Source organism: Drosophila virilis, chromosome 2, assembly GCF_030788295.1.
Source record: "Drosophila virilis strain 15010-1051.87 chromosome 2, Dvir_AGI_RSII-ME, whole genome shotgun sequence".
Taxonomy (NCBI): domain Eukaryota; kingdom Metazoa; phylum Arthropoda; class Insecta; order Diptera; family Drosophilidae; genus Drosophila; species Drosophila virilis.
The window spans coordinates 26,486,951-26,511,577 of record NC_091544.1 but is presented as its reverse complement, the minus strand read 5'-3'; the positions used below and the strand labels follow the sequence as shown (position 1 = coordinate 26,511,577).

General features: G+C 40.2%; 10 protein-coding genes across 13 annotated transcripts; 5 read left to right on the top strand and 5 right to left on the bottom strand.

The window, feature by feature from the left end:
- Window positions 1-17: 17 nt before the first annotated feature.
- On the top strand, window positions 18-1,817 carry LOC6633029 (tRNA (guanine(10)-N2)-methyltransferase homolog). 3 transcript variants are annotated; one of them, XM_002056020.4, is made up of 4 exons: window positions 18-238; window positions 299-1,091; window positions 1,154-1,352; window positions 1,413-1,817. In XM_002056020.4, the coding sequence occupies exons 1-4, from the start codon at window positions 110-112 to the stop codon at window positions 1,765-1,767; spliced, it is 1,476 nt and encodes a 491-aa protein (XP_002056056.1). In that variant the 5' UTR covers window positions 18-109; the 3' UTR covers window positions 1,768-1,817. The 3 variants fall into 3 exon arrangements, with proteins under 3 accessions (XP_002056056.1, XP_070063374.1, XP_070063375.1); XM_070207273.1 differs by having other exon boundaries at window positions 1,154-1,356; window positions 1,413-1,658; XM_070207274.1 differs by lacking the exon at window positions 18-238 and having other exon boundaries at window positions 725-856; window positions 931-1,091.
- Window positions 1,743-2,590, bottom strand: Lipt2 (Lipoyl(octanoyl) transferase 2). Its single transcript, XM_002056019.4, has one exon. It carries the CDS (start codon window positions 2,491-2,493, stop codon window positions 1,807-1,809), a length of 687 nt encoding a protein of 228 aa, XP_002056055.1. The 5' UTR covers window positions 2,494-2,590; the 3' UTR covers window positions 1,743-1,806.
- Window positions 2,591-2,736: 146 nt separating this feature from the next.
- On the top strand, window positions 2,737-4,404 carry LOC6632731 (superkiller complex protein 8). The gene is made up of 5 exons (XM_002056018.4): window positions 2,737-2,882; window positions 2,937-3,228; window positions 3,281-3,519; window positions 3,583-3,770; window positions 3,827-4,404. The coding sequence occupies exons 1-5, from the start codon at window positions 2,880-2,882 to the stop codon at window positions 4,098-4,100; spliced, it is 996 nt and encodes a 331-aa protein (XP_002056054.2). The 5' UTR covers window positions 2,737-2,879; the 3' UTR covers window positions 4,101-4,404.
- Window positions 4,142-5,088, bottom strand: LOC6632730 (protein NDUFAF4 homolog). The gene is made up of 4 exons (XM_002056017.4): window positions 4,852-5,088; window positions 4,698-4,789; window positions 4,402-4,636; window positions 4,142-4,341 (listed from the first exon to the last, which is right to left on the bottom strand). The coding sequence occupies exons 1-4, from the start codon at window positions 4,994-4,996 to the stop codon at window positions 4,229-4,231; spliced, it is 585 nt and encodes a 194-aa protein (XP_002056053.1). The 5' UTR covers window positions 4,997-5,088; the 3' UTR covers window positions 4,142-4,228.
- A 54-nt stretch (window positions 5,089-5,142) lies between these two features.
- mtTFB2 (mitochondrial transcription factor B2) lies at window positions 5,143-6,996 on the top strand. Its single transcript, XM_002056016.3, has 4 exons — window positions 5,143-5,759; window positions 5,916-6,055; window positions 6,112-6,428; window positions 6,483-6,996. Exons 1-4 carry the CDS (start codon window positions 5,240-5,242, stop codon window positions 6,919-6,921), a joined length of 1,416 nt encoding a protein of 471 aa, XP_002056052.1. The 5' UTR covers window positions 5,143-5,239; the 3' UTR covers window positions 6,922-6,996.
- LOC6632728 (uncharacterized) lies at window positions 6,923-7,925 on the bottom strand. The gene is made up of 3 exons (XM_002056015.4): window positions 7,723-7,925; window positions 7,491-7,587; window positions 6,923-7,433 (listed from the first exon to the last, which is right to left on the bottom strand). Exons 1-3 carry the CDS (start codon window positions 7,840-7,842, stop codon window positions 7,024-7,026), a joined length of 627 nt encoding a protein of 208 aa, XP_002056051.1. The 5' UTR covers window positions 7,843-7,925; the 3' UTR covers window positions 6,923-7,023.
- A 236-nt stretch (window positions 7,926-8,161) lies between these two features.
- Window positions 8,162-10,761, top strand: ohgt (E3 ubiquitin ligase component cereblon). Of its 2 annotated transcripts, XM_015170413.3 has the most exons (6): window positions 8,162-8,371; window positions 8,436-8,864; window positions 8,924-9,025; window positions 9,152-9,584; window positions 9,649-10,151; window positions 10,218-10,761. In XM_015170413.3, the coding sequence occupies exons 1-6, from the start codon at window positions 8,350-8,352 to the stop codon at window positions 10,523-10,525; spliced, it is 1,797 nt and encodes a 598-aa protein (XP_015025899.1). In that variant the 5' UTR covers window positions 8,162-8,349; the 3' UTR covers window positions 10,526-10,761. The 2 variants fall into 2 exon arrangements, with proteins under 2 accessions (XP_015025899.1, XP_002056050.1); XM_002056014.4 differs by having other exon boundaries at window positions 8,163-8,371; window positions 8,924-9,584.
- Window positions 10,757-12,090, bottom strand: Fancl (E3 ubiquitin-protein ligase Fancl). The gene is made up of 2 exons (XM_002056013.4): window positions 10,990-12,090; window positions 10,757-10,926 (listed from the first exon to the last, which is right to left on the bottom strand). The coding sequence occupies exons 1-2, from the start codon at window positions 12,088-12,090 to the stop codon at window positions 10,888-10,890; spliced, it is 1,140 nt and encodes a 379-aa protein (XP_002056049.4). The 3' UTR covers window positions 10,757-10,887.
- Window positions 12,091-12,629: 539 nt separating this feature from the next.
- On the top strand, window positions 12,630-14,001 carry Npc2e (Niemann-Pick type C-2e). The gene is made up of 3 exons (XM_070207275.1): window positions 12,630-12,783; window positions 13,371-13,478; window positions 13,553-14,001. The coding sequence occupies exons 1-3, from the start codon at window positions 12,714-12,716 to the stop codon at window positions 13,936-13,938; spliced, it is 564 nt and encodes a 187-aa protein (XP_070063376.1). The 5' UTR covers window positions 12,630-12,713; the 3' UTR covers window positions 13,939-14,001.
- A 1,412-nt stretch (window positions 14,002-15,413) lies between these two features.
- On the bottom strand, window positions 15,414-16,178 carry Npc2d (Niemann-Pick type C-2d). Its single transcript, XM_002056011.4, has 2 exons — window positions 16,032-16,178; window positions 15,414-15,957 (listed from the first exon to the last, which is right to left on the bottom strand). The coding sequence occupies exons 1-2, from the start codon at window positions 16,132-16,134 to the stop codon at window positions 15,530-15,532; spliced, it is 531 nt and encodes a 176-aa protein (XP_002056047.1). The 5' UTR covers window positions 16,135-16,178; the 3' UTR covers window positions 15,414-15,529.
- Between the last annotated feature and the right edge of the window lie 8,449 nt (window positions 16,179-24,627).

The following is a 24,627-nucleotide window of genomic DNA, read 5'->3' as shown; positions in this document are numbered from 1 at the left end:
CGTTTAATCGATAGCTCATACGAATATATCGATATTTTGACAGCTAAATAAAGAAAAAACAACAAATGCACATGCTAATGCTCATAATAATATTTACAATTTAGAAAAAATGACAAAGTTATGGAAAAAATATATACTTTGGTTTGCCCAGGAGCACGTTGACTTTCGCGTCGCAGAGTTCGAATCGCTTGTTAAATTGTTTGGCCTACAATTTCGAAATTTGTCGGAACATCGTTTGGTAACTGACAACGCCTTCTCGATTTGAAAATCATTTAATAAAACATAGTATATTTGATAGAAACCTTTTTGGCTAGTAGAGTTTCCCAATGATGAAACAGCACTGCAGTACGCCTCCCGATCTATTGCACTACGGTCTATCATCGAGCTATATTCGCACGCGCATACATTAACTGAATTCCATAGACGTTTACGAGCTCACGTGGACTTGCAGCAAGAACCGCTTAAAGAGTGTTTCAAAGCGGACAGTTTTAAGATTACCGTAGAAACATACAATAAGCACTTTAGCCAACAAGAAAAGGTTGAAAAGATCGAGACCATGGACTATCTGCCAATCGAAGGAACTGTCGATCTTAAGAAACCACAAGTCGAGTGGTGGTATCTGGAGTTTTGGGGCTTGGACCCTACTGCTGTGCCTGAAACCCCCGAAGATATTCTATTTGGGCGCATGATGGCCCAGGGTCAGCGACATTTAATTAAGCAGCTTTCGCTAAAGCAACGCAAATTTATTGGTAACACCAGCATGGATGCACAGCTCAGTCTTCTTATGGCCAACCAGGCAATGGTACGTGATGGGGACCTGGTTTTTGATCCGTTTGTGGGCACCGGCTCGCTGTTGGTGAGTGCCGCGAAATTTGGAGGCTATGTCCTAGGCGCTGATATTGACTTTATGATGGTGCATGCACGCTGCAGGCCCAGTCGCATTACCCAAAAAGTGCGCGACAAAGATGAGAGCATACGCGCCAACCTCCAACAGTATGGCTGTGCGGATCGCTACATGGATGTGTTGGTCGCAGACTTTTCGAATCCACTCTGGCATAGACGCATTACCTTCGATAGCATCATCACCGATCGTGGGTACACCAATTGTTTACTACCTATTTAGTAGAACTTAAGTTTATTTATTTATTGTTAGCTCCATATGGAATACGCGAGGCAACTGAAAAAGTGGAGAATAAGTTTAACCCCAAGGAGAATACAAGAACGGCAGCCATGGCGCATTATCCCTCAACCTCACATTATTCCCTTCAGCATCTATATGCGGATCTGCTGCAGTTTGGCGCTACACACTTAAAACTGGGCGGGCGACTTGTTTGCTGGCTGCCCTTTCACCGGTGCGTACGTTAGTCACCAAATCCAAGCGAACTAAAGTTCTTAATTGAAACTGCTTGCAGCGAGGACTACAGCGAAGCAATGCTACCTCAACATACACATCTGCGCCTAGTAGCCAACTCGGAGCAGCAGCTGACAGGCAACACAGCGCGTCGTTTGCTTACTTATGAGAAACATATGGAGTACATTGAAGTAACCAGCTCCAGTGACAGTGTCACACAACTCGCTGCATCGTCCGCGCAGGAATTTAGAGATCGCTATTTTAATGCAAACGGCGCACTGGAGTCACGTCAGGAACGCCGCATGCGAAAAGCGGCACTGCGAGAGCAGGGTCGCCAAGAGATGGAAATGCGCGGTAAAACCCCCAGTGATGGGCGTGCTAAGAAATGCGATTTAAATAAGGCTCGATTCAACTAAATACTTTACTTAAATACACAAGAACATAGGTTTATTTTGTTAATTTGTGACTCGTGCCAGTGATTGTTCTTGCACACAACATTTAAAAGTCTGCGCAAAGCTGTCCAGCAACGCGTCAGTCGCCTCTGACATGCTGATATGCCTTCCCAGCTGCTCACTGAGGGACGTTACGCCTTTGCCTTCAATTCCGCAGGGCACAATGTGTTCGAACCATTTCAAATCAGTGGAGCAATTAAGGCCAATGCCATGTGTTGTGATGTAACGCGAACCGTGCACGCCGATGGCGCAAATCTTACGATCGCCCACCCAAATGCCCGTGTCTTTCGTGGTGGTCGCATTTGCTATGCCCATTTGACGGCAGGTTTCAATCACAGTGCGCTCCAGCGTGCCCACATACCAGCGTATGCTTGGCGTGAATTGACGCAGATTTACAATTGGATAGGCAACCAATTGCCCGGGGCCGTGAAATGTAATCAAACCACCACGATCTGTGCGGTGGAAATCCGCGCCCAGCTTGCGCAATCGATCCTCGTCCTGCGATGTGTAGCCTTTGGTTCGTATGCCTATGGTGTAGACGGGATCGTGTTCCAGGAGCAGCAGAAAATTACGAAACTCCGTATACTGCAAAACATTTTGTTTTGCCAGCTCTGCTTGCAACCGCAGTCCAGCTGCGTAACTTTGGCGTCCAGCGCGTACAACAGTTACTATCGGCTGAGCTGTAGGCATTTTGTTTTGTTTACAACATGTGGGTCGAATTACGTGCGTCAAACTATCGTTGGTCTCTGCGTCGATATTTGGAAGTTGGTTCCGGAACCGGAATCATCTAACTGTGGGATAATGGCTCGATGTTCAAAAATATTTAGGGCTGAAACCAAACAACGTATGAATATGGACAATTACCATTTCATTTTTTTTTGTACAATTTTGCAATAAAATGTATTTGCTTATGGGATTAAAAAAGAAATTGATGCGTTAAATTGATTCCAGTGTCAGATCCAAAAATCGAATCTAATGACTTAGTTCAATTTAGTGAGTCGTTTCGTGAGCTATTCTATGCAACTCTGTCGTAAGCCAATTTTGCCAAAATATAGTTGTAAGCATTTGCATTAAGAATGGTAAGTGATATACCAGGCAAATAGAAAACTAAATTCTGAAAAGTTGTTTTGTAGTTTTCATTGTTACACAAAGAGGAAAATGCTCACGACAATGCACTCTGGGCATGCGCCTGGGGACGCGACCCGGAGCCGGCTAGTGACGATGGGGAGGATGTGGTAGAGGAAGAAAATCCATTTGATTTTGACAAAAAAGAGAAAAAACCAACAGATTTCATTGTGACTGGCGGTCTGGACGACCTGGTGAAAGTATGGGATGTACGTGAAGACAATACACTGAAACTGCGACACAAGCTAAAGGGCCATGCTCTTGGTGTCGTGTCCGTTGCCGTCAGCTCTGATGGTCAAAGTAAGCGCTAGTCGATAATTTATAGGATAATGTACAATAGTTAATTTCACAGCAATTGCCAGCAGTTCGTTGGACTCTAGCATGTGCCTTTGGAATGCCAGGACTGGCGATAAGAAACATATGTTAACATTCGGTCCAGTTGATTTGTGGACTGTAGGATTCTCGCCGTGCAACAAGTATGTCATTTCTGGCTTAAACGACGGCAAGATCTCTATGTACAGCGTGGAAACTGGAAAAGCCGAACAAGTGCTGGATGCTCAAAATGGCAAATACACGCTCAGCATTGCATATGTGAGTAAAGAAGTTATTTATCTCGGTGGAAACTACTATAAAGTGTACTTTTTACATTTTTAGAGTCCTGATGGCAAGTACATCGCAAATGGTGCAATTGATGGCATCATTACCATCTTCGATGTGGCTGCTGGCAAAGTAGCGCAAACGCTTGAAGGCCACGCCATGCCTGTGCGCAGCCTCTGTTTTTCGCCCAACTCCCAAATGTTGCTAACCGGCTCTGACGATGGACACATGAAGCTGTACGATGTGTAAGTTAATTGGTTTTCAGTCAAGCTGAATATTTTAAAGATTTTCGAATTTTTAGCGCACACTCCGATGTGGTTGGTACACTATCTGGCCACGCCTCCTGGGTGCTGTGCGTCTCGTTCTCGGAGGACGGCAAGCACTTTGCCAGCTCGTCCAGTGATCGCAGTGTAAAAGTCTGGGATACAGCGGAGCGAAAATGTCTGCACACCTTTAACGAGCACACAGATCAAGTCTGGGGTGTACGCTACAGCCCAAGCAACGATAAAGTAATATCAGCGTCAGAAGACAAGTCTCTTAACATTTATAACTGTCCATCCAATGCCATTGTGTGATCCATAAGAAGCGCAGTCTCAGTTTGTAAAATAAAACATAGTTTTAAATTAATAACAAGTTTTTTAACTATTAAGACAAACGCTCCTATTGCATTTGATTTTTAACTAAGTTTTACTATCATTGTCCTCTATACTGGCTTATCCTGTATAAGTTTTGGTTTAGATTGCGTCAACATTTTATCCTTATATTTCTGATCAGGAATATAGACGCTAAACGTCTTGAAATAGTAAAGTATATTATCTATAGGAAAAGTGAGTTAGAGTTTAGCATTCAGATACAAATAAAGTTCGCTAAACTTACCGACGTGCGACTCCTTTATTTTGTATTCAGTCGCTATTTTCTTAGCTGTCCACTCTTCGGGATCTAGCTGATGATTGTTGATAAACTGCAGTGCCTGCCGCAGAGTGCAGCGGCCTTGTGAGGTGCGTGTTGGTTCCATATAACCATACTCAAAATCTTCGGGTGTGGTGCGCTCCAAAGGCAGCGGTCGTTCTTCTTTGGCAGTAGCTTCTTGACGTTCCAAAACGCGTTGAATCTAATAACATTTCAATATGGTTTTATAAATTAGCTTGTAGCATGACTTTTGTTTAACCCACAAATTGATCCTGCGATGTTACATAAACATCTTTTAGTCGTGTGTCCAAGCCAGCGTCCTTTGTGTTGAGTTTGTCCACAAATTTGGGATCCACTACAAATATATAACAAGTCAAGTGAACAATATATATTCTTTCAGCCAGCAGGATTGCTTACATTCCAATGTTCTTTCCATATCGCGTAAATTGGACTCATATTTTGGTGCCGGCGTCGGCTTTTCGCGTTCCAGTACGCGATGTGCACGATTCTCTACATTAAAACGATTAGCTTTGCGTGCCACCATAGACATGGCCTTGCCCATTTCGAAACAGTTTAATTTTAATTTACAATTAAATTAAATTGATTGGTTTATCTGCCCAAAGCTTAAGCAGCTGTAAAACTAATGTATTTGTAAACATAACCAACAAAACAAGTGTTAGAAAACTACCGATTCAGTGCTGCGAAGACCAAAAAAGATGTGAGTGCTGTAAACAAACAAAAACAGACCGATACGGCGCATAAATTCTAAAAGAATTCTTTATTTACTCTGAATAACTTAACTAAAATGATGTCGCTGCGCTGCAGCTTCAAGCTGTGCGGCGCGAGAAACATTCAAAAGCTGAACAACTGCTATCAAAGCACTAAGGCTAAGCGTGCCGAGCAAGCGGAGCGGGTGTCACGCTATAGCGGCGAATTTCCAGAGAAGCTGCTCACCAAAAAGCAAAAGAGTGCCCCACACATGTATGTGGCCAATGCCCAGATAGCTCAGCAGATCAATGATTGCTTGGAGCCCCATCTGGGGCAAACCAAATGCGACACTGTGCTGGAGCTGAATCCCGGACCGGGTTACTTTACAAAGCATTTGCTCGACCGGGAAACACAGTTTCGTAAGATCATCCTGATCGAATCGATGGAACACTTTATGCCGCGCCTACAGGAGTTGCATGCGTTGTATCCGGATCGTGTCAAGGTGCGGCACGGCGATTTTATTGCACTATGGAAGCTTGCCTTCATGGATAAGATGGACAGCGGCACGCGCCTGGTCGACTTGCTAAGCGACGCACCACAGCGCGCATTTAACGAAGGCAAGTGATTTTCTCAGCATTCCTTAACATAGAAGGCAGCATCTCCGATCCCATAACTTTAAGGTGATAAGCTTATTGCTTATAACTTTTATGTATGGATGGGTGTTTTATTTTTGTCACACCCGAGTAATTATTCTTTACGGCCTCTTTTTGCAGATGCTAATATGCTCGTATTTGGCGCCGTGGGTTCCTATCCGTTCTTTAAGCACTTGATCAACTCGCTAATATTCCAGACGAGCCTCTACAACTGGGGACGCTGTGAAATGATTCTGGCGCTGCCGCCCCCCATTTATATTGTGCGTATCGCTACATGCTAACCCTTTCCAATTCCTTATATATACTATTTTTATAGCATTTGACCTGCTCGAATGAGATCGGTTATCTGATCTATCGCTCCGCCTCGGTGCTGTTTCAAATACTCTTCGAGTATCGTTTTATAGCCAAGTTACCACGCGAGAGTTTTTTACCAGTACAGACCGACTATAATATAAGCAAAGGCAGCAAATTGGCCAAGGTCAGGTCCATCAATCCTGAGTATTTGTATTTAGTTAAATTTGTGCCGCGTCGCAACCTGCATGAAATATGTCCAGTTCAGGATCTGCCTGCTCTATGGTACTTTATCAAGCAAAATTTTGTGAGTCGGCGCAATCGCATCATACCCAATTTAGAGTGAGTGCGCTATAAAGCTACATGCCATGTACTTAACAATTGAATTCTGTTCAGGAAATGGGTACCCGGCTGCGGACCACGGCTGATTATCAATCAGAATGCTTTGGAGAACGTCTCACCGATCTATGCCGATGAATCCACACAGCACTTGCCGCAGTACACAATGCAGAGCACCAGCATGAGTAAACGCAATTATTATCCTGGCATTAACATATACACACAGTTTGGTGATCTGACACCAAGTCAAATGTTGACTCTATTCACACAGTTTCGGCAATGGCCGGAATACAGTGAGAGTTCGTTTTTGGCCTCCATGGAGAACACGTTGCTTAAGCTGGAAACAGTCAACGATGAGCAGAGCTTAGAGGTTGGCGTCAATCTGGTCGAAGAGGATGATATCAGCAGTGAAAACATTGACGAGCTCCTTGAGGTGACAGACGAACCTGCTCCGAAACAGATAAAGAGTCGTAGGAAAATCAAATCACCTGTTTAAATTCGTGAACATCTCGCGATTAACATGTATATAAGTAGTTGTTATTGTTGCTATAAACTAAAAAGTTAAAAATCATGTTGAGTATATTAATTTGACCCACTTTCAGGGCGCAGCTGCGCAACGCCCTTGAGTGGAAAGGCGACTGCCGCGTAGGCATTTCTCGGCCAGCTCAATGTGGTAATCGGGCGGAGCCACTGGTTGGTTAGGTTCCTGTTCGGAAATGCGTGTTTCTAGCTGCATGGACAGCTGCACACAGTCGACCATCAGGGTCTTTGGATTGACGCCCAGCACATAGGTGTATTCCTTGTTGGGGCAGGGATTGTTACTGTTATTGACGTTGCCAAACTCAAAGCACTTGTCGCGTATCAGAAAATGACCATCTTGACGACAGGGATTGCTAACGCATTCGGGTATGATTTTCTCCTTATACAGCACCAGCATTTCAGTCTCATTGCAGGGGCCTTGCCTGTACGCCGGATAGCAGGCATCGGTTTCCGGATGATAAAGCGCCGCTGTCAGTGGATAGTATATGCGTTATAATTGAATATTGTTATTATGTCATCGCTCACCTGGCGCGCAATCGCATATCCAGTCATTAAGCTGATCTCCAGGGTACAAGAGCTGATAGCGGGCGCAGCGAGCAGGCGAGTAAAGCGGCTTGCGGCCCTAGACAAATAATGAGAGGAGGAAAGAGAAAGAGAGAGAGAGAGAGAAAAATTGTGCGTAATTACAAGGTTTTGCTTGTGTTCAATGTTGATTTTGCTCGTCTTATCAACTCAGAAGGTCGTGCTGATCGTTTACCTCCAGATTTATTTTCCTCTTATCGATGTCCGCATCCTCCACATATGCAATTTGAGCACAGCCCACACCAATGACAATCAGAAACAATGCACAAAGTAGCAAAATATGCAATTGAAACATTTTACTTGTTTTAATTAGTTTCGACTCGATATGCAGAATAAATAAAACTGAGCTATAGCTGGGAAGCGCCGAGCAGCAGCTTTAAGCTGAGCTCCAAGCATATGTTAGTATGAACGCTGTATGTTAAAGATTATGTTAAATGGTCGGTGTACATGGTGACAAATGTTAATGCTCTGTTAGAGCTATCAGCCTACTATAAGCAACTATGCAGTGCGAGCATAAACTATATTAACATGTTTAAAAAATTATAAAATCCACCACTAAACTGTTTTGAATTATTTACTTAAAATTTGGAATATTTTCTTTAATCACATTACCAATTATGCGGCGCCTTTAACATAAAAAAATTTTAATCGAACAGGGTGGGACACTTGGCAACCCTGTCTGAGAACCTTCATCTGTGTCTTTGTATACATATCAATAACACAGAAAACAGCACGAAAATCGAAAAATTTTAATTTTTCTAAACGAAAAAAAATACACAATCTAAACTGAACTTTAGAGAAAATGGATGACGAAGAGACTGCAGGTAGGTCTAAAGAATTAACGGTCAACTTAATGAAACATTAAAATGTGGCCAACTATATGCGCAGAAATCGATGAGACCAACTCAGCTGCAGCTGACATGCAGGTAGAGTTGGGGCCAGAGCAACTGCAGCAGGAAATGCCACAAAACGGCAGTGGAGATGGAGCTGCAGTTAGTGCAATAGCCGCCGTGTCAACGGCCCATGTGAATAGTCGTGCCAGGCTTGAGAATATGATTGAGGAGGTGGACAATATGTTCGAGGAGGTAAGTGAGTTAATGGTCGATGTGACAGAGCTGATGCGTCGTGCCAACGAACTGAGAGAAGACCCAGGTACGGCTGCACTGGCAGAAAATGCGAGACCGCCTGCTGAGATTGAGGAGCAGCCAGCGCAGCAGGAGGAACAGGCTTCATTGCCTTATGACAGTCCGAGCAGGGCGAGCATTAGTTCAAGGCACAGCGGCAGTGACATGTCGCTAGACAGTCCAGGCAGTGAAGGTAGGTCAAAGGACATAACGATTCCAATTAAATAACACACATTACACGTTCACACACAGACGATTCGGATGCGGAGGCCGTGCCACGTTGGATGATACCGGCGAATCGTGTCCGTTCGGCGGTAGACATGTTGGTCTCCCAGGCGCGCAATCGGGATGGAGGTATTGCAACACTGTTGCGACGTGAAAACTTTTTGCAGCGCGTGCGTAGCATGGTTTTTAGCCAGGATCGGATTCGTGGCAGAGCGAGCGATGAGGCTAACGCTGATGTGATCAATACTGTTCCAGATGAGACCCCAGAATCACCGCCAGCACCCCTGGATGTTGACATGGAGGAGGGCGTACGTTTTGACACAAATCTGCCAGCGGAGCATTCATATTTTGGCACAAATCTAAATCGTGTGCCCGGCGTGGACTATCTGGAAGTCGGCAGCACACATCGCATGCTTATATTTATGCATCAGCATATACTTTTCCCCGGCGAGGTTTTGCCGTTCATGATTCATGGCAGCATTATCGATGAAGAGATCCAGGACAGTGGACGCGATGGCGTCATTTTTGGCGTTGGCTTTCCTCTGATGCAGCCACCGGACGATAACCCACATAAGCTTTACGGTGTTACTTGCCAGATCTATGAGAAAGGGGAAAGTGGACGACAGCATGTTTTTTACAAGTCTCGTGCACTGCAACGCATCGTCATCAACTGCGACGATATACAAGGGTGAGGGTCATTGGATGATTAACCTGCGCTGAATCCTTTTTAATCTTGGAAAATGTTTTTTCAGGCCGCCCCAGTACATTGCACGCAACCCAACCATGAAGTGCTACAGCAAGGTTAAAATATTGCCAGAGTACTTTCTGCCCGAGCCGCTCAAATGCATTGACATGGGTTCGTTAAACCGTTTTCGTGATATACCCTCGATGGAGAAAAAATTTCGACGCTATCAACTAACCAGCACACCGTGGCCATACGAGGCATGCGAAGAGTATTCATTCGAGCATATTGTTGAGAAGGCACGCCAAAAGCTAGAAATACACAAAATTGATACCATGCCAAAGTGTCCCATCCAGCTGTCATTTTGGCTGGTGCGCAATTTGCATCTCACAGAGAAAATGATGCGTTTGACATTTCTTACGGATTCGGTGAATATAAGACTGCAGATCATTGATACCACATTAAAGCAGGAGTCGCTCTTCTATTGCCGTTACTGCAACAGCAGTCTGGCTTATTGTTCGGATTTATTTGCAATGTCCAAGCATGGCGTCCAAACGCAATATTGCAATTCGGGTGAGCTGATTGTGATAATTTAAGTCACATAGGTCATATCAACTGATATAATCCGTTCTCTTCCAGCTGGCTATATCCACGAGACCAATACGGTCTATCGTGTCATTGCACATGCCATTGGTTATAGTGGTGAGCCATCCACCGAGTTTAGTTGGTTTCCCGGCTACCAGTGGCATATAATTATCTGCAAGTTTTGCGCGCAACATGTTGGGTGGGAATTCAAGGCAGTTGAACCGAATCTGGCCCCCAAGGTATTCTTTGGCCTGGCTGGCTCCAGTGTCCGTATTGGCAAAACCAGTGAGCGTACGCCCACGCATGGCAGCACATTTGTGGTACGCAATCTGTTGCGCCTCGTTTCCAGAGAACTTGAATGAGGTTGGCGACTGGTGAAACGTGTTGGCGGCTTCTGTTGTTGCCGACGGTCTGACGTTCGTCGTCGGCCATCTCAGGAGCTGGGTAATCTCTAGCTAATACAGAGCATTTCAAATTCGTTTCACACTTTCGTCTAGTACATTTAAAATGCAACTGAAGTCGTCAAATAGACGGGATTGTATGTATGCAAACATAAAGATTGATTTACCAAGTTATATTAAAACTAATTCATATTTAAGATATCGGCGTGATTTACTCTTTCTTCATTTTAAATTAATATATGTTGTATTTTAAGTAAATACATAAATACAATCAAATCGCAATACATTTATAGAGAATGAGTTAAATATTTTGGAAATTTGGTTTAGTTGTTCAAAAGGGCCGCAAAAGAGGTGGACAGCTTCTGAAAAGTCAGGCAAAGATTAGAAAACTACTCTGCATCTGCATAATATTAGTAAATACTTACTGCCTTGCAGAACGGACATAGGCCAAAGGACACCTCCAGAAAGGTTTTGCCATCGATCAGCGTGTCGAACCATTCCTTCAGGCAGGCAGCATGGCACTTAAGCACACAGCGCGGATTATCACACGACACAATTGGCACCTCACCGCTGTCCAAACGATAGACAAAACAAATATTACAACGCTGCTGTTCGTCATCATCTTTTGGCTGTTCAAAATCAGCTGGCATGGGAAAGTAGCATAAATCGAATATGTTCAAAAGGTTCTTATGCATGTCCAGCTCAATGTCCCAGTTTCCGAGTCCATCGCTAAGCACATGCCGTAATTGGGCCACCTCTTCGGTGGGTCCTATAATCTGCACAGCCATAGAGGCATAGCTAGCAAAGGGATCGGCTATGGTCAGTTTGAGATAGACACGCTCTTTCAGTGGAAACACGCGTGTGTTATGTTTAGTGGTAATAGGATAAGGCTGTAGAACATCGCACAGCTCATCAATGCTGGCAAAGCTTTCGTAAAAGGGACGTAGATCCTCCAGCAGCTTCAGATAGAGATGCAATATGTCCGTAAGTGTACGCGAGCTGCTAGCCAATATATCTGCCAGTTGAATGCAGTGTGGCAGGCTGTGTTCTATTAGTCGCAAAGTGGGCAGCTCCAACTCTAGGTAATGCGCTTCATGCTCGGCAAAGCTACAGAAGCGAATGCGCGAGCAACTCTCATTCAGCTGAAGGCGATACTGCTGTGGTTTGTGTAGCTCCAGAATCTCGGTATAAATATTAGTTTTTTGTTGGGCAGTCGGGCAAGCGTCGAAGACAACTGTTTCAGGTAGAAGCTGTGCCAGATTTGACAGTAGATCCGTAAGTTGCCAATTTGTCTGGATCTGGAAATTTGTGCTGTTGTAGCTTTTGTATTCCAAGTGGTGCTGCAGATGCAATTCAAAGTCGCGCAGTTCTGGAAAATGCGGTAAATAAAGTTTTAGGCGTAACCACTTATCATTTATATAGATAACCCCGTCTATGCTATGGGCGTTGTTTTTTCTGCGCTCAATATACAAGCCAGGGTATTGGACTGCCAAGTCCCGCTTCAAATTATTTATCTCTAAAGTCATTTGTAAAGAAATTTAAATGCAATATCTAAAGAGAAGTTTGGCCAGCCTAAAAAGTATGACCGCTTTTTGGCGCTAAGACTATCAAAGTAATCGATAACTTGTGGTGGATGTTCGATAGGCATTTGGTATATCGTGTTCTGCAACGATTGCAAATTAAAAAAATTAGCAGTTAATTTCAAATCTTAGCGTTTCTAGAGTTAATGATTCATGCAATTTAAGAAATACTGCGGTCTCACATTTGATCAGCTGTGCCGGCTATGTTTATTTAATACTTTAAACTAATCTCGACATTTGTCAACTATCTCAGCTCTTGCTGCGTATTGGCGGTCCTAGACTTATCAGTCGTATTTTACGTTATATACTGATTTAAGCGAAGCCGGGCGTACACCTGCAGAATACATTGTATTTTCATCATTATCATTATTAATATTTTTTTTGTTTTCTTTCTTTGTAACACCTGGCCCTCGATAGCAATCTGCGTCGCGTTTGATAAACCTCACACAACTTGGTCATCAGTTCTAAACTTTTGCTATTTAATGTTCCTCCATTGAGGCAATAGTTTCATTCACTGTATTAAACTGCTGGCGATATTGTCTTGTTGCAGAAGTTTCAATTTTATCAAAATGTTTCGAGTTGTTTTGCTAACGCTAGCATATTTTTGCGTTTTTGGTGCCGCTACCACTGTCAAAAAATGTAAGTCGATTTAAAAATCACAGCCAGACAACTACAAATTGTAAACGTGAAGCTCTAAATCTTAACATTTTTGAAGCTTATTGAAAGTTAATTTATAATTTATATTGTTCCCAATAAAGTTTTGTCCTGGGATGTGCACATTTGCTAAGAACTTTTGATTGTAATATTTGATCACATCTTTAAGTACGAATTGAAAAATGTTCGATGTTTCTCAAGGTAAAGTCCCATAGCTTCTGGACAGTCAGGTTAATTCCTCCAAGTACTCGTGTACTCGTAGTACTCATGTGCTTCAGCAAGTTTTTGTTCAACTTGGAGACTCTACCTGATAATTGCCTATCTATGAGCCTTAGGTATTTTTTTGTTGTTGATACGAAAAAAAAAAACGTTATTCATCATTGAAAGCATTTAAAATCAGGATGTATATAATCTGTATATATATATAAATGCGTATAAACATTTAATAAATATAGCTATCACTTAGCCGATAAGGCTTATCAGAATGCTACCTAATCAAGGAATGCAAAGCTTTTAATTAAAACAAGCGTAGCATACTTTTAAGAACTGCAGTAAAAGCTTTTAAATTTCAGGTACTAATAAACCGTTTCCACTAAGCGTTGTCATCCAAGACTGCGAAGAGCCGCCATGCGTGGTCTATAAAGGACAATTCGCTATAATGGATGTTCAGTTTTTGGGCGGTAAGTGCGTAAGAAAAGGGAGCTCTGTGTATTGATTATAAGAACCAATCCTTTAACATTCTCGTTTATAATAGATAAGAACAATATTGCGAGTATTACAACGAAGGTCACTGCGAAAGTTTTTGGCATGAATTTGCCGTATGACCTGCCCGAGGAGGTATCAAATGTGTGCATCAATCTGTTGTATGGCGCCATCTGTCCCATTGACAAGGACGAGGATGTTACATATAGATTCAATTTTTACGTGGAGCCCGCATTTCCCGAAATTACCGCCGATGTTACGGTCACACTGAACGATGCCAACGACAATCCAATCTCCTGCTTTGTGGTCACTTGTAAAATCCGTAAAGGTCCCTCATCGCGACACGAACAGCTGCTATTGGATGCGCACGAGCCCAACGCCATATCGAAGGCAAACGTTTTATATGGACTTGTAGCCGACACGACACTTCTAGACTAACTGATTCAGCAATTGGTCGCCTGTCATATTCTTGACTAATAAACTTCGAATTCTCAACTGATAGCCCACGTTTGTTTACTGATTCGACGTCATCATTTGTTTGCCTTCCAGTGTACCGCCTAATCAGCTTTTGCCTTAACTAGCTGCGATTCAATTGATAAGATTTGTGACGTTGCCATTTGCACTCAAATTATAAATTAATTTTAATTGCCTGGGTAGCTCACATACTAATAAAATCCGTTATGATAATCATTTATTGACCGGCAGCAGGCTTCATGAATTGGCCATATGGTCAACAGGTCTTGATTGCGGCTGATAGGTTTTAGATTTTTTAGGTGCAAATCAACACTGCAAGAAATCAAGCAGTATTATTCTTTTCATGTTAAACTTTTAAGCAAATTTCTTATTGTTTTTCGTACTTTTATTAAATGTCTACTTATTACAATATTTAATAATAAATAAAAATGGGTAACTATTTAACTTTTGTTCTTTTATGTAGGATATTTGAAAATGTTATGGATATGGATATTTTTCTTAAAAACTTTAAGAATCTTTCATTTTTGATATATGCAATTTTTATGGAAACATTTACTTTGTGGTAAGGTCAATTATAAGTAGAAATTAACCTTAAACTTAATAATTAATAAAAATTTAGTTGAAATGGAAAGAAAATTAAAAAACTCCTGGTCTTGAGGAACTTTAAATTAAAAAAATTATAATATTTCGATTTTTCCGGGAATTTAGAAATGCTTAAGACCAAAATTTAGAAAGTAGACAAAGTACGAAAAAACGTTTACGAATGCGATTTGAAGAGAGATGACAATAATTGCAAGAGAACCTGAGCATATAGCAGATACAACCTGCAGCATCTGAATCAGGTAGTGGGTAATGTGTATTTTTTCAATGTAAATGTCAAAAAAGTATCATATGTATATTTCATTTAAATTCGACAGCTAAATAATTTTTATGAAATTTTCTTCAAAGATCGAAAACAAATAAAAATATGTTGTTTTCATTCTGTCTGTGGTGTTATTAAATTTTTGTACAGTGCACGGTGATTCTTACTCTTGAAATGCAACTTGATAAGGTCTTCAGTCAATCATTGTTTTGGGTATTGATAGCTCCGGTACATTTATCTGCGTCCTTCGCGTTGCTTTTCCAGCGGGTGGGAAACAGTTAGTTGCATGCGCGAACAGGTGTGCTAGGCCCATATATGAGTACTTAGGCCTTATCAATATGGGGTATTACGTTTGGCTTAGCGTCTCAATTAACTTGACACTAGTTACTGTAGGGTGCGTCGAACCTTTATGATCGATTGCACTTAGGCAGGCGTAAATTAGATCGTCAGTGATTACTTTTATGGGCATATGATGGGGTGTTGTAAATATAGAGGTAAATTCATGTGAAGACTTTTTCTTATGGCGGAAAAGTTTTTCTTGCTTATGATAATCAAGTGTTGAGAGAAAGTGCATTGGTTTACATTTTTAAAGCATTGGTATTTTATTTTTGTAAATTATTGAAAAAAAAAAAACGTGTATGTATCACAGTATAATATGCCGATATATAAATGAGTTGAACATAGTGTCGTTTCTTAGTTAAGGTAGTTCAGTTCGTAGACCTGAGAGCCTGCGGAGCCCTTCTTCACCTTGATATCACACACAAAACAGGTGGCTATATCGCGATCCTGATCCACCAGATAGATCTCAATTTTGACACCAATTTCGGGATATTCACCAATTGGGAACTCAAATTTATAGGTAACATCTTCCGTGGGATATAGTGGACAGTAGGCGCCATACATTAGATTCGGACAGACTGCGGCCACATCCTCAGGCAGCTCATAGGGCACCGTTATAATACCCAGCGTAGTGGCCCTTACCAGAGTCGTAGCACTAGTAATATACTTGTCTACAGCAAAATCAATCTCAAACGTCTGAACAGTCCCTTTGATGACATCACATGGTGGCACCACACAGCCACTAACTCGCACCTCCAACGGAAAAGGCTTGTTGCCCGAGCCTAGAAACAAAATAGAGATTCACCATATTTAGTTAGGTGCTGCCTTTGGATTGTATCAAAAGTTAAGAACGTACAGCGTTTGACTTCTGTGGCGGGCATCTTATCGTCGCCCTGGACGCCGTTTAGTAAAGAAGCCAACAGCAAAAGGCTTAGGCAGATTAAAGTGTTCGGCTGCATTTTTTAATAACTTGCTTTGAGCACTTGCCAAATATATTTACCGAATTAGTGAACGGACTTCGTTTTTATAGCCAACACATGAGCTTGATTTGAGTGGCTCTTACCAATGATTATCTTATCGATCGAAGGCGTTTTTTGATTTGTTAAAACCGAAATTGACTCGCAAACTATTGAGTTTTTTTTTTTTAAAGGAGCACCAATCAATGTTTTAATGTACTTCGAGTAGGAAAATAAGGCACAAATTCGATATACTCTATATAAGCGGGCGAGCTATTTGGGAATTTGAAAGTTAACAACAAAAAACATTAAATATATTTTCATTTATTTCTAACCCTGCCTTGTCCACTGTTGTGGGTGGAATTTCCGAAATCGCTGAAACACGTATTTATTAAGATCTTATGTTGAGCTCTGAAAATAAGTTCGAAGCAATTCGGCTTCACGAAATCTTAGAATCGCACTTTTTACCGAAGATGCTTTAATTCTGCGAAAAATGTGAAACACGTCTCAAATGATTTTTCATATAGATTCTTGAAAATGAATTTGAGCGCGAAAGGTCATCCACCAAATCATTCACTCCCGTCTCTACCAATTATGGAAAAGTGTGAAACACACCTCAAATGAATTTTAACAAAGATTTTCGAAATTAAGTTTGAGACCAATCGGATGGTTAACTAAAAAGTTTCATACAAAAGTTGTTCCAGCTTTTTCCATACTTGCGGGTGGAATTTCCCAAAAGGTAACTAAAGTACAAGTTACAGCTTCCTAGATCTTATCAATCAGTCGGTCAGTCAGTCAGTCAGGACAAACAGCAAATATGATCAGTGGTTCGGTTTATGTTAAAAGACTTAACAAGTTTTTGAATAATATTTTCAAATATTATTTTTATATTTTAATATATCTTAATGTTATTAACGATTTGTGGTTTTTTATTTGAAGCTTGTTAATTATATTTTCGCTAGATTTGTATTAATTTTTGCGCCTTAAAATTTATCACAAGTGCTTATAGTAGTGCGTATAAAGTCATAATAATATGGAATTGAGGCGAATTGATCGCTTCTATTTTCACCACACGATAATTCACGGCCGGCCACGGCTACCAGATCATCTAAGTGAAATAAACCACCGCCGATGTCCGCATTGCAAGGGCCCATGTTCATTGGAAAATGTGCACAAACATTGTGTGGATCTATGCGACCTTGACAGTTCGTATGGGAAACGGATTTGGCATTTAGGATTTTTAGTTTGCTTGAAAATGTCTCATTTTTGGATTCGCCACCCCAGCCGGTGAAACGAATTTTAGCACCCTCTGGCGGCACCTCCACCGCCAGATTACTGTGTTGAATATTCCAGCTGTGCCCAATCCTGTTAGTAGTTCTCACTAGCGCAATGCCGTTGGTAGCTTGTAAACGGTCGTAGTTACAGTGAAAAACCACTTCAAGTGGCTTATGCCTGAATGCATTCTTGTCATCCTTCTGATTCTGTATGCCCATCACCATTTCAAAATCCCTGTCCCTTACACACTCCGCAATCGTTATGATCCAACGAAGGTTCAGTATGGTACCACCACAAATATGGATATTATTAACCTGTATCGATACTGCAGAAAACATTATAGTGTCCGTAAGTGTAGTTCCACCCACAACTCTCTGGTCGCTCCTTTTAAATACCACACTCCTACGCCGTGCTTTAGCCAGCACAGAGAATATGGCCAGCAGCAAGAATAATGCACGGTACTTAAGCATTCTCGACAATGTTCAATTTACAACTAACCCGATGGATGTGGTATCCGATGTAAGTATTATACAGCAAATTGTATTTGCTAAGGTCGAGCAACCATTAAATTCCTTATTATAGTTTGAAATACATACTTAATTGATGCATTTGGCGTAGTCTGTTCAACTGTGAATAAGAAGCAGAAGGAGAAAGAGAGAAGGGAGTCAAATATTTAAACCTTGTTCGTCTGAGGAGTCCTTCTCTCTTTGAATCTGTTCGCCTATCTAGAAACAACCTTTCAATATGACAAATCAAGCTTTTTTCATGTTATCGAAAAATCTGCGAAATCTATATGTTTGAACTTCCAATAAGCATTTGCCGGCTAATATAAGACGCATCACCATTTACTATGTAGGCTCTTGCATCGGGAATATATATTTTACTTTTTAGGCTAATATTGTAGTCAGATATTTAGAAAACGCAATTAATTTGTTTGCTTATATATTTGTAATATATAAAACTATGTTTATGTTTTGTAAGATTTGTAAAAACTGTTTGTTCAAGGTTGATGTCATTTATGAACTGTAACTAATTGTGGTTAAAAATGTATTACCTACTTTTGTGCGGCACCTAAAAGCTGCCAAAGGCGATTCCTGCAACCTATTTTTGGGGATTTAAATTAAGAACTCTCATGATAGGGATCTGAAGCTATCGACTTATATGGGGGATAATAAATTAAAGCTTAAAATAATCAAAGGCTCAATTTTCAATTTAAGTGTTGAAAGTTTTATAACAATCGGAAGCTAAATGTATCTACTAGCTAAATGTTGCCATTAACTTTATCAATCCACATAATTCTGTCTGACGATATACTAAAGTAATTTAAATTACCTTCCGCGATTTTAAAAATAGTTTAAGTAGCTTTTTATTATTTTTATTTATTACAAATTTAGTAATGCACTGTAAATAACACGACAAATTTGAGTCCAATGTACTTTATGGGAGCAGAAAGCCATTGCGAAATAAATCCTTGAACACAAAAAAATCAGACTCCCAAGCTTACTGATAAAAGTACAAAAGCGAATAAAAAAACTAAAAGCTCAAAAGGAACCCAAAAGCAGACATTTCTACTCCAACCAAAGCCATTGTCAATAAAACTTCAAAAAAATAATAATAATAATAATAATAAATAAAAAAAATTACAAGAAACCGACTAAAAGTAAGCTGAAAAATATAATTTGCCCGCAACAGAGTGAAAATTTGCCAAAGGTAAGTGCGCGAGGTGTGCTCGTAATGTTTGTCAAATGAACTTATTTGCAATAAAAAAATGTTGGTAATTCCATTCAATGAACCGATTTGTCTTTTAAGTTTTGGTTCGTGAATCTGTTTATACAAATTTGTCGAATTGTTATCTTAATTTTGCATTTCAGTTGATTAAATTTATTTTTATATTTATCAAAATTTATTAGTTTTAACAGGGTTCTGTTCACGATTCGATTGTGGCTTCATATCAATTCGATTTCAATTCAATTTTGCTTTCAAATATGCACAACAAATTTTAAAAAATATTTCTGGCAACCGGCGCAAATATATTTTTCGCAAAAAAACAAAATGCTGCGTTGCGGGTGGTGGGTTGACATGTGGGCAGCGCAGCATGAGATTTTCGCATATATACTGCCGAAATCTCTACGGCTTGCCCCCGCCCCTGGCAGTGGGTCGGTCGTAGTGCCTGCTGCCATCCCTGCCCATCTCTAGATGTGCGTCCTGCGGAGATGCTCGATGTCAGCGGCGACGTTTGTCACATGCTGCACAGTTGTAATTGTTGTGGCATTATTTAATATGTCAAAGCAATGCCAAAATCCTATACAAAATGTCCTCAGACTGTCCTTACCACACATGCGTGTCTGTGTGTGTGTGTGCGTGTGTGTGTGCTTATCAGCGTCAAGGCTTTTAGCTTCTTATTTTACGAATGGAACCGCAATATTTGATTACCATCATGCATTGATTTTTGCCGTTCTTATTTATATATGTACATATATATTTACGTACATACATACGTATGTCCCTATATGTGCGATATTCTATTTTCAGTTCCATCTAATGCAATTATGTGAACCGGAAAATCTGAGCAGCGAGCTGCTCGTGTTCCCATACCTTCACGGCATACTTTCACAGCCGAGCTACTTACCCCATTTTCCATTTCCCATTTCCGTTTGCACTTTTGTGCGAGTTTATTTTTGGGCTTTCTTTTTATTTTTTTTTGCATATTCCCCAAAGTATTACTCGGGCTTAGCTGGGCGATGTGCCTTTTGAAATCGATAATACGACCTATGAGAGCTGCCAACTCGCCTTTTTTTTGTCAGTTCCTCAAATTTTTTATGTAATTTGGATTAACGATTCATCGTTTTCAACACAGAAAATCTTTGGAGTGCATAGGTTCAACCGAAAAAGGTAAAAGAAGAGAAAAGTTTATATATCCATCGAATTGATAGCCGGGAAGTAATTGGTATGCGTTTTACTGTGAATTCAAGATATAAGGAAAATATTACTTACTATATCATATGGCTCCCAGAGAAAACATTAGTCTAAATTAATCATTGATCATGTAGACTCGAGGAAAGTGGGCTTTGATTTGGCTTTGGGAATCAAAATGTTGGGTGTCACACTGGGTTCTAAAGATATTTTCGAGCCTGCCCTTTGGTTGAAATCTGATTTAACACTTCCATAAACTCAGATTTTTGTAAAAGCTTCGGTTTGTTCTATAATAAATTTGTATGTATATTCGTATAATTAATACAATTAAATAGTTATAATGGTGGTTTCCGTTAAAAATGTTTTATTTTTAACCATTCAACAGATTCTAAGGCCACTTTTTGCATTAACGTTCGAGTCATAGTAAAAACAAAAACAGTATTGCACATAAGTTCAATTTGTTTTTTGATTGTATAAGGTATGGCTAATAAATTCGTATAATTATATTCCAATTACTCTGAAATCTTAAACAGAGTTACATACTTTTGGAACATATTGCATGTGTTTAGAGACTTTAAGAGTTAAGCTGTTAGGCATCAGTCCTATTTTCAGCAAAAACCCAATTAATTTGTCAAATCAAAGCTGACGTGAAATGCCAGCGTCAGGGCCCAGCTATTTGTCAAGCCAAGCCCCTGGCCAAGGCGCGCACTGCCTAAAATCACCTCACCTGGTCGGCTGCTTGCCCGCTCGCCTCATGGCCTTTTGGCCTCAATCAGAGGCAATCGCTGGGGCTGTTTGAGGCATTCTCAATGTGACATTTGTTTACACGTAATTTAATAGCTGCCAGTTGGTTGCATTGTGTCTCAATTAAGCGACAATTTGATTTCTCGTGTTGTTAATTTTTCATTAAATTTTACAAGCATATTTGATGATCCGGTCGTGTGCTGTCAATTAATATAGGAATTTTCGTCTGTCACGCCCAATTGTCAGCCGGTCTGTCGCCCGTTGGTCACCCTGTCAACAGGTGTGCTGAATGACGAGCTAATTGGGCAGCGAGCAACCCTTCTCATATGATCAAACTACCCCTAGATTTATTTCATGTTGCTTCCGTAAAAGTTTGGCATAGTTTGTAGCTGACGAGTGCGCTCAACTGGATGTATTTTAACAATCTAACAAACCATTTTTCTGAGGTTTCTCTAACATTCTGCTATACCCTTTACCCAGTGAATGCTTAAGAATGGGTATCAGGGTTGTCTGCTAATGTATGTAACAGAGGGGTAGGTGCAGAGGGAAGCATATATGAACCGAATAACAAAAATCTGAGTGCCTATTCGCTATTTTAATTTCAAATATTGTATCTATTGTAAGGTATAGATAGAGAAAGGTGTATAAAGAGCTTTTGTATATTTCATATGTCAGAATGCATTGTTGCCTTATGCAGTGTATTTGCTAGTTGGGTACTCCCGATTAGAGCACTCTTACTTGGTCTATTCTGGTCAGATGACCAATTGCCCTTGAGCAGCGTTTTTCTTTATTCACTTGCAATTTTCACCTGCGTAGTTTTCCGCCCTGGCGCGCACTTTGATATTTTCCAGCAATTTGCATAGGCCGTCATGCAAAAATTATTAAATTTTTTCCAGCCAGCCAGGAGCACTAATTAATTTGGCAATTGCACACCGCCTGCTGCCAGCAATGCCTTGCTCGGGTGCTGTAATTAAATGAATGCAAAATTCATGTTTCCCGAAATCAGAAGAACAAGCGTTTCGACAAGTTTGCTGTCGAGCAATTTTTACCTTACAGCACACGGGTCACGTGTTGGCATTTAATGCAACCCGCACCCTTGCACATTACTTCAACCCTTACCCTTCACACAAATTGCTGGCCTGAAACTGTGCACAAACATTCGCAAGCCAGAGAAATATGTTACTTTATTTGCATAAATATGTGGAACTCTTTGTGCATTTAAAGTGCGGCCAATGCATAATTAAAATTTTACTTTGAAGCTTTTGCACATAATTCGAGTGATTTGACTTTTACCGTTCTATAATTTCAGTTTCAGCTTAACTCCTTTTTTTTTTTTTTTTGAAATTTTACATTTGAATGTTGAAACATTTCAGTTAAATTTTCATGGAATTCTATGAAATACATATTCCAAATGGTTCGAGGGCATGTTTCAAAGTGGAAATGCAAATGAAAATTGAAGAGCAGAAAAGTTAGTCGAGAATTTAAAAATTTTTCGATATGTATTTATGCCAAGTATACAAGGTAATGCCAAGATGACATCTGAAATATGATGATACAAATGGAATTTTATACAAACCGATTCGTTTCAATTTTGAAGGAAAAAGAGATCAAGAGCCAAGTTTATAAGAGCCAAGCTTAACCAAAACCACAAAAGATTATTGATGTTTCTATAGTAACAATATTTTTGATTTATCAATGCGACAAGCCCATTCAACTTGACAAAAATCCAATACCAGCTCAAAGCTCTGTTGAAAAATCTCTTAAATTTTCATTGACGCGCAAACTAATTAAGTAAATGCAAATTAATATAATTGTCCATGAACTTGAATGCTCAAAAAAAAAAAAGAAGAGAAAGGGAACACTGCAACCATCCCTCAAAAACAAGCCATGCCAATCATTTAAGCATTTTAATAATCTAGACGTAAACATTTAAAAATCAATTTTCAAGAACAACAACAAAATCAACTTAGTCGCAATCTGTGGAAAATCGCTCAGCTAATTTGCATATAAAACAGTTGAAATTTATGAAAAATATGAGAATATTGATGAAATTTGGGCACAAGTGCACGCCGAGTGGTTCACCCCTTGACATCCAGCTGCTTCCGCTGCTGTTGCTGGTGGTGCTACTTGTAAAGTCAAGTGGGTGTAAGAAATTGTATAAAACTTGTTTCAAATTGCCTATGCATATAAATTGACGTTAATGTATTGTCGACGGCGGGCGAACATAAATACGAGGGTAGGTTGAAAAGAAATCGGCGCTGACAGGAAACGAATTACGTCGCGGTTTAACTTTACAGTTCGATTATAATGACAAAAATGTGTAACGAATTTCCTAAAATTTTCAAAAGAGCTCGCGGAGGTATCCAAAAAGTTGATTGTTTCTCTACATACTCTCTCTCGATATATATATAGAGAGAGTATATGTATATATACTCTACAATAACTAGCATCTCCAACTTGGTGTCTCTGGCTCGTATAGGCTTCGAGAATTGGCCATTAGCTCGATTTAATCGATTTCATGGTAAAATAGCTAGTAATCGATGATTTAAAATAAACCCGAACTGTTCATGCCTTGAGCCATGTTCTAAATATTTCAAGTCTTCAGATAGATAGATTAGTTTTTTGAAGCTGATCCATTTTGGGCTTGAAGAAAATATATTCAATATATTCTCGTTGTTAAGGTCGATTACTTTTCAAGCTGCCCGCGTAAGTAAACATAGCTAAGCAAGGAGGCCAGTTCAGGTACAGGTAGTTCTAAAATGGGGCGGTGGTTTTTCTTGTGGCACCGCCTGAAAATATGCAAGAAAAATGTTTGTTTGTTTTGTTGTTTTCGCTAAGCGCTTGCTAATTTTATTATCGCTGCCGAATGATAAGCGTAAATAGCGCGTTTGCCTGTACTCGGACTAGTTAGGGACCAACAGGTGTTGGGTTCATCATCTTATTCGAAATGGCCGGCAGTCAAGTTCAGCTGTACTCGTCGTATCTTAAAAAGGGGAAAAGACTCTTTGTGGGCGTAAGTGTACTCAATTGTTTGGCTCAAGAGGTAACTGCCATGAATCATCGTTAAGTTTTATATCTTAAGAGCTCCATTATCATACAAACTATGATTCATGCACAATTATTTGAATACTAACACAAATTAAAATACAAAATCCAATTGAAAAGTTTGCCAGTTTTTGCTTTTTATCTATCTCTATTGCATTAATATCTTTTATTTAATAATAGTTTAATCTAGATGGATTTAATTAAAAAGGTAAATAGCAGTCTTAATGTCTTTGTCTTAACGAACAAATTATTTGAAAAATGTACTATTTAGTTTGAAGAAAAATAAAAGATTTTCTTATAATAAGTTAAGTTTACCCGGTTTAATCGGTTGTAGGCGGGTTTTCTGCGCACACAGCCTTCGGCTCGCAGGGAATTACAATTACCGCAGAGCATCTCCCATAAAAATTGTCGTGACATGTGTAACGCATAGCAGATGACATCTCCGATTTCATTAAATATATATATTCTTCATCAGTATCAACAGCTGAGTCGATATAGCAAGGCCTGTCTGTTTGTCTG